At 58.4% G+C, this 7716-nt stretch overlaps 2 protein-coding genes across 6 annotated transcripts in view; one reads left to right on the plus strand and one right to left on the minus strand.

The window, feature by feature from the left end:
* SLC6A16 (solute carrier family 6 member 16) overlaps positions 1-5553 on the minus strand; it is a 9728-nt gene extending 4175 nt beyond the window's left edge. The window contains exons 1-6 of the mRNA XM_019551076.1: positions 3982-5553; positions 3462-3619; positions 2419-2545; positions 1948-2123; positions 1430-1540; positions 589-830 (exon numbers count right to left, since the gene is read on the minus strand). Of these exons, the coding sequence (XP_019406621.1) occupies positions 589-830; positions 1430-1540; positions 1948-2123; positions 2419-2545; positions 3462-3619; positions 3982-4171 (1004 nt within the window). The 5' untranslated portion in view covers positions 4172-5553. The remainder of the gene's footprint in view (positions 1-588; positions 831-1429; positions 1541-1947; positions 2124-2418; positions 2546-3461; positions 3620-3981) is intronic.
* The window catches only part of LOC109320799 (AP-2 complex subunit alpha-2), a 621923-nt gene that overhangs the window by 300840 nt on the left and 313367 nt on the right, over positions 1-7716 (plus strand). The window lies entirely within an intron of this gene.

The raw sequence follows: 7716 nt of genomic DNA on the forward strand, positions 1-7716 counted from the left end.
AAAGTGCAGCACCCAGTACTGGACACAGTACTCCAATTGCGGCCTGAACAGTGCCGCATAGAGGGGGAGTATCACCTCTTTGGACCAGCTTGAGGGAGCAGCCCTGGTGACAGTATGGGGAAGAGGGTTAATGGGGGTTCTGCTATGCAACACCCTCCTGGTGCTGCCCTGCAAAGGGGGAGGAATAGGGGCCTTACCGTGACACACAGGCCCTGGTGACATCACACTCCCCATCCATTACAGCCCTGGTTCACAGCACAGGGAGGGGGAGGTCTCCTTGTGCGACACACAATCCTGGTGACAGCACAAAGAGGGGCAGGATGGGGTCTCCCCATATAACACATGACCCTGGTGACAGCACTGGGGGTAGGAGACATCACTGACACACCTTAGTGTAGCCTGGGGAAGGGGCAGGGACTTGCTGCACAACACAGGATTCTGATTACAGCACAGGGAGAGGCAGGAGTGGGGTTTCCCTGTGCAATACGTGACCCTGGTGACAGCACAAGGAGGGGCAGGGGGGAGGCTCCCCCCCATGAGATGCACAGCCCTGGTGACAGCACAGGGCAGGGCAGGACAAAGCCTTACCTCCCCACACAGGCCTGGGTGAGGATGTTGGCACGGAAGCCCAGCACAGCGAAGACGACGAGGGTGGCGAGCACGGAGGTAAGGAAGTTGATGGCAGCCACCAGCAGGGCATCACAGTGGCAGTTGTTGCCCCGCGGGTTGTAGCTGGAGTAGGCGATGATGCTGCCAAAGCCCAGGCCCAGTGCAAAGAACACCTGGGTGGCTGCCTGGCGCCACACCTGCACATCCCCCCAGATGGACAGCTGCGGGCAGCCAGTGGTTAATGTAGGTCCGAGCCCTTCCTTCTCCCCTTCAGCCCCCCCAAATCCTACTCTGTCAGCCTTTCACCAAGGCCCTGCCTCTTGTGATGGGGTCCTGGGCCCTAGATATCCCCCCAGCCTGCCTCAAAGGGGATGGAGGAAAATCCCCACCCCCCTCCCTGCCCCAGGCTTCCCATGGGGAATTAGGTGAGCACAGCCCTGATGTGGTGCCTGGGGGATGCCCTGCCCAATGAAAGCTGGCTGGGTCATGTCCATAAAGAGGATCAAGCACTTCACCTGCTGTTCTTAACCCCTTTGTTTGGGACAATGGGGTCGGGGGGTCCACCACTCACCCTGCCCAAGAGGGTTCAAGGGTTAGAGGTTAGTGATCAATGGAGAGTCCCTGTCCAAGGTAGGCTAGGGGCAAGTGGGGGGTCATGGTCATCAAAGATCAGTGGGGATGGGGGGTTTCTGGGAGTGGAGGAGGGGTTGGGGGAGCCAGGGAGTCTTGGTACTGCTTGGGGAAAGGAGGCAAGTTCAGGGGCTGGGTCCTGGTACTGTTCAGGGGAAGGGAAGATCTGGGGCACCCCCTGGCATCTTACCTTGGGGGTGAACATGACGCGGATGCCGTCAGCCGCACCATCCAGCAGGAGCCCCCGGATCAGGAAGCAGAGCAGCACCACGTAAGGAAAGAGCGAGCTGAAGTACAGCACCTACAGAGGAAGATGAAGTGGGGGTTCACCTGTGGCCCTCCCTCACAAGGACCCCACCCTGCCACTACCTCCACCTGTGCACACCAGCCTGGGGCCATCCCAGAGGGCAGAGATGGGTGGGGAGAGGAGAGTGGGGGGTGAAAAGGATCAGGGGGTGGAGAGAACAGGCAGGGAGGCTAGCACTCGTCCCGCCTTGTGGGGTCAGAGATTGTGGGAGGCTAGGGCGCAGTGAAGGGGTGGGTCCAACACTCCCCCTGCCCAAGGGGAGTCAGGGGTCAGAGGTCAATGGAGAATCCCTGCCCAAGGGAGGCCAGGGGTGAGTGGCGGGGTTAAGTGGGGTCAGGGAAGAGTGGGAGAAGGCTTCAACACTTCCCCTGTCTAAGTGGGGGTCAAGTGCCAGCACTCACCTTGCCAGAAGACTTGATGCCCCGAATCATGGCCATGCAGACCAGGCTCCAGGCACCCAGCAGGCAGCTGGTCAGTGTGAGGTCCAGCCCCCCCGCCTCACTGATGGAGTCCGACACATCCAGGGCCTCTCGATACCAGAAGTATGTTGTGGGGGAGCTGCGGGCGCACTCGGGCTCTACAACAGGGCACCCAGTGAGAACCCCCAGGGGTGGGGGGGGAACAATGCCTGCTGGTGCCAAGCCAAGGAGATGGGGCATGGGTAGGGGAATGCAGGGAGCGGGAAGTGGGGAACTCTGATATCTGGCAGAGGAAATGGGATATGATGTATGGAGAGGTCATGGAGAGAAGACACAGCAGCCATCAATGCCAAGCAAGGCCCATGGGGTGCAGTGGGGGGGAGGGGAAATGGCAGGCAGTGCCCCCGGTGGCTGGCTGGGGTGATGGGGCGCAACTGGGGAGGCAGCACATACCCATCTGGGTGCTGTTGGGGGCATCAGGGCAGCTCTCCCAGGGCAGTGGATACTGGAAGGAGTGGCCAAGGTAGAAGAGGCTCCAGGCAATGATGACATTGTAGTAGAGTGCCACGAAGCTGCACACCTGCAATGGAAGGGTGCTTGCTTGTACACGTGACACCATTACCATATACACATGACGAAAATGTCACTTCGTGTGACTTAATGGCATCACACTACACGTACAAGAGTTTTGAGGGTTTTAAATAAGTTTGCATGTATTGCAGCTATTGGTCAGCTTGCCCCTGGACAAAGCAGAGGCGGGCAGGCTCCACAGAAAAAAAGGATTGGGGCCCCTTGCCATTTGGGGCCCAATCATTTTTTTTTTTTTGGTGGAGTCTGCCTGCCTCTCCTGCGGCCGAGGGGGCAAGCTGTCAGCAGGCCAAGCAACCCCTGAGTTGCAGGAGGGCACCGGTCCTTCCCTTCACGGTGGTGGTGCCCCCTGGGGCTGCCTGGGTAGGCTGCTAGTGGGCCAGCTGCTGCCCCAGCTCAGGGTAAGGGAAGAGTTGGATCAGGATGGGTGCTTCCTTTAAAATGGGGCAGCCCCTCCCCATTAGCAGCCCACCCAGGTGGTCCCAGGAGGCATCACTGCAGCAGAGGGAAGGAATGGGACCCCTGGCAGCTCAGGCCCCACTGTGGGCAGGCTCCACTGGGAAAAAAAAAAAGTTAGGCCCCTTGCCAAAAAAAAAGGATTGGGTCCCTCACTAACAGTGAAAGAAAAATAAAACCCCACCATTTCAATTAAAAACCCACCGTTTCAAATTAGGGGGCCTAGAATGCAACCCTAGGGACTAAACCCCCGTCATGTGTATCGTCACCCAAGACCATGAGCCCTCACCTGGCTCTGCGATGTGACCAGCTCTGGGGTGGGGCATGTCAGGGGCTGGGTATACCCCTTGCCCCAGTGCTGCAAGCTTCCCCGCAGTGATGCCCTGCTGTCCCTATCACCTACCCACTACCTTCCCTTCTCCCCCTCCCCATTGCCAGTCCTAGGCACTCACCACACAGCTAGCAAAGCCAATGCCAGCAAGGCGGGGGCTGATATGCTTCCACACCCCAATGCTGCCCTGGCGGATACTCTGCCCGGCCGCGAGCTCCAGGAAGAACAGGGGGATCCCAATGACAAAGAGGAGCAGGAGGTACAGGAGAAGGAAGGCTCCTGGTTGGGGGAGTGGGAAGGGGGGATTAAGGGGTTGCAGTGACACAGACAACCCCAGCCACCACCTGCCTGCCTTAACCACTGACTCCTCCCAAGTGCCCAGCCTCCAGGCAGTCCCAGACTCCCCACACTCCAACCCTGGAGCCCCCCCACAGACAGTTCCTTGCCCCCTAACCATTGCCAGAGCCCTCCCACAACTTGCAGCTCCCACAACCCACAACTTGCAGCCCCCCCAAACTCGCAGCCCCCTCCTGGCTTCCCTAGCCCCCTCTTATCTACCCCTGCTCCCACTAACTGCCCCACTCCTCTCACTTCCTCCCACTCCCTACCTCAGTCCCCCTTCCCCTCCCAGGCCCGCTCACCTCCCCCATTCTGGTGGCAGAGGTAGGGGAAGCGCCAGACATTGCCCAGCCCCACAGAGAAGCCAACTTGGGCAAGGATGTACTGGGCTTTGCTGCTCCAGGCTGGGCGGGCAGGCGGCTCTGTGGGCAGCAGCCCCAGGCTGGATTCCCCGGGTGAGCCCAGCTCCAGGTCCGGCTTGCTTTTCTCCATGGCAGACTGTGCAACACACTCACACACAGCTCATGCCCTCGTAAGCACACAGGGGGCAATGGCTCACCAACACTGGTAGCCACTCTCTGAACACACAGGGAAGCCGGCACTCAGGTGGACCCCGCAAGTGTTCACGCGTGGGTGCTGCCTCTCACAGAGCCACAGACAGGTGAGCAAGTGCTCACAAGGGGACTCATAAACATATGCACACACTTGTTATCACACTTGCACACTTATGATCACACCAGAGCAGGCACTAAGGCAGGTGATTTAGGCAGGACTTGCCCCTGCTCTTGCACACTGCTGCTCACCTCCATTCACACTTGCAGGGCCCCTTGCTTGCCTCCCCAGAGAACACGCCTGCACATGGAGGGGAAGCAGCATGAGCTCGTGTTCACTCTCACCCTTGCCAGCAACACTCACACAACCCACATGCAGCCTTGTGCACAGGCTGCCAGCATGTGACTGCATAAAGGCTATACTTGTACCCACATGCAGCTCGCACAAGGATTCACGCTAACACAGGGGGTGGGTGCACACACAGTCATGCTCACTTGCTCCCCCAGCACACCTCAGAGCATGGATTCAACCCTGAAAGAGAGAAACAGACAGACAGATCAGGACAGATGGAAAAGGGGAGACTTGGACTCCTCCAGGGCTCTCTGGAAATGCGACTGCTTCTGGGGTGGAATGCATTGGGAGCTGTTCATACAGGGACCCCTTGCTCAGCACTGACATGCAGCCCCCTCTGTGGAGCGGGATCCAACCCAGCTATGTGGTACCCGGTCCCCAGAAAGTTAAAGACACAACATGTGCCTGTCGGTGACATGGGGACATAACGTGTCACTGGCGACAACGTCCTGGCACAAAAGTACCTTTGAGACAGCTGTTGATACTGTGCCGCCTCCCCCGCCCCCTCCCACCAGTCCTGGAGAGACTCCCAGAGCCGGCAGGGCCCTCTCCTTGCCCTGGAAAGGTCCTGGGACAGTCCCCACACTGCCAGGATCTGTAAGGACCAGACTCCTACCCTTAGCTATAAAAACTATAAGGTCCATAGGCACACACACACCAGACTCTAAAGGATCAGAATACCAGCTGGAAGTAGCCCTAAAGCCCAGGCTCCCAGTCCCATCTTCAAGAACTTATAGGGTGTGCAGTTCCAGTGCCCCGCTACCAAAATCTATAGGGTACACACACTTCATTACCAGAATCCATATGGGCCCATGCCCAGACACCCCCTGCCAATTCAGAATCTGTAAGGACCAGCGTCCCAGCTACCAAATCCTATAGGGTACATGCTTCAAGGCCTGAGAATGTAGCAAGCAGACATTTCTAACTCCTCCCCTGCTCCTGAAATCTATATGGTCCACACTGCCATTGGATCCATACAGGTCAGGCATCCAGCTCCCAGCCACAGTCCCTAAAGTCCACAGGGTGCCACACACAGCTCTAGAAATCTATAGGCATAAATGACCCAGTGGATCTGGAACACCATAAAGGCCCCATACCCACCCCTTTCAATTCCTAGACCAAGCCCATCATTTCTGAAAACCTATAGGGTCCTCCTAGACTCTCCATCCTCACCTTGTGGAAATCTTTAGGATCCGCCACCAAGTCCAACAATCTATAGTTTCTTTGCATCCCCTACCCGCAAGACATTCAGAAAACAATAGGGTTCACGAACTCAGGCTTTTGGCTACAAACACAACCCTACAATGTCCCTGTGTATGCACCCATCCCCATTTTTAGAAATCTGTAAGGCCCCCTTATCTCCCAACCCCAAACATCTATAGGACCCCTATATACCCACATCTATAGGTACCCCTATAGCACCCCCAACTCTACCCTACAGTCTATAGCTCCCCTCCCTTGTGTCTACCGATCCCCCCAGAAATCCCTAGGAGACCTCTACAGCCCAGCTCCTGGCCTCATTACCTGCACCAGCAGCAATGGCTTGGCACTGCCAGCTGCTGTCCTCGTGCCTGTCCCTGATACAACTCTAGGAGGGCAGCAAGTGGGCAGTGAAGGTGCTCCAAGGAGAGGAGACTCCACCCCCAATCTCTCCCTGCCCCAGGTAAGCATCAGTCCCCACCCCCCAGCCCAGGGCAGGTGGTGTCAACTGGAGACATCCTATGCCCATCCCCCATGGCCCAGGGAGCACCAGGAGCCCCACAGGCTCTGCTAGGCCTGCCCCAGTGCCAGGGCCTCATCAGCCAGACAAAGGGGCTTCAGTGCCATGGGATATGGAGGGTGGGGTGAGCCAAGGGGCAGAGCCCAGCACAGCCTTTGGTAGCCTGGGCAGGAGCCAAGGAGCTTTTGCTGCTGGGGGTGGGGGATGTTTCACCTTCAACCCAGCCCTTCCTCATGCAAGAGAGCATGAGCCTGTGTACAACATGGACCCCCTGTGTCCATCACAGAGACCCCACCCCCAGCTGGGGCTTGCACGTGTGCACAAGTGTGTACACAGGAAACCTCCCTGCATGTTTATCACCAGTGTGTGCAAGCGATAGCCCCCATCCCCAGTGGACACGCCCAGCACCTGGAAGACTGCCCAAGCATTGGTGAAAGCCTCACACACCCCATGTATGCCCCCATGTATTTGTGTGCCAGGTTGCGGGGGAGGAGGAGGGGTTGCTTGGCAGTGCGCCCACTGTCACCACAGGGAATGGATATTGGTGGGGGGAAGAGCAGGGTCTCAGGCCAGCACTGGAGGGGGGGGACCCATCTCCTAACACCTACAGGGCCTGAGCTTAGCTCTGAGGTCTCCCAGTCTGGAAGCCCCCAGGGCAGGGAAGAAGGTGCAGGGGGGTACTCCTGCTCCATACGAAACTGACACAGGACTTCTGTGTCCTGCCCATGGGCCTAGCAGCCCCTGCCTGCAAGCTGCACACGTGGCAGAACTCCTCCGGCTCTCTGCCAAGGAAGGGGGGGGCAGCCACTGCCTGTATCACTTGCGGCAGAGCGTTGCAGTGAGTGGGGTCAGGGGGTCTCAGCAAGGACCTATGGGTCCCAATACCCCTGTACACATCCCATCCCAGAGCCAGCCGCAGCTCAGTGCTGAGCAAGTGGGGCCCAGTATAAGCATCCCCCCAACACGTTGCACCCCAGAGCCAGACTAGGGGGCTCTGAGGATGAAGGATGAGAAGGAAGCAGGTCATCAAGGAAACTAATGAAAAACATATCTAATCATCAGTCCCTCTGGGATGCCACTGGACATCACTCCCCTCCCAGAGCTGGGGGACAACCCGGTGTCCCAGCTTCCAACCCCCACTGCTCTAACCCACCAGTGGCCTGCCCTCCCCGCCTGAGCTGGGGGACAACCCAGGTGTCCTGGCCCCCATTCCCCCTTGCTCTAACCCACCAGGTCCACTTCTCCCCTCAGCTGGGTGAGAACCCAGGCCTCCAGACTCCCAGCTGCCAGGAGCCCCTGCACCCATGAAGCCTGGGGAGGGGGAGCAAGTGGCACTGGGAAGGGTGAGTGCTGGTTCATGGGGGCACCCAGCCCCCTCTCTACCCCCACAGATCCCCCTACCCAGCCCCCCGGG

This window comes from Crocodylus porosus, unplaced genomic scaffold (genome assembly GCF_001723895.1).
Source record: "Crocodylus porosus isolate Cpor-Errol unplaced genomic scaffold, CroPor_comp1, whole genome shotgun sequence".
Classification (NCBI taxonomy): domain Eukaryota; kingdom Metazoa; phylum Chordata; order Crocodylia; family Crocodylidae; genus Crocodylus; species Crocodylus porosus.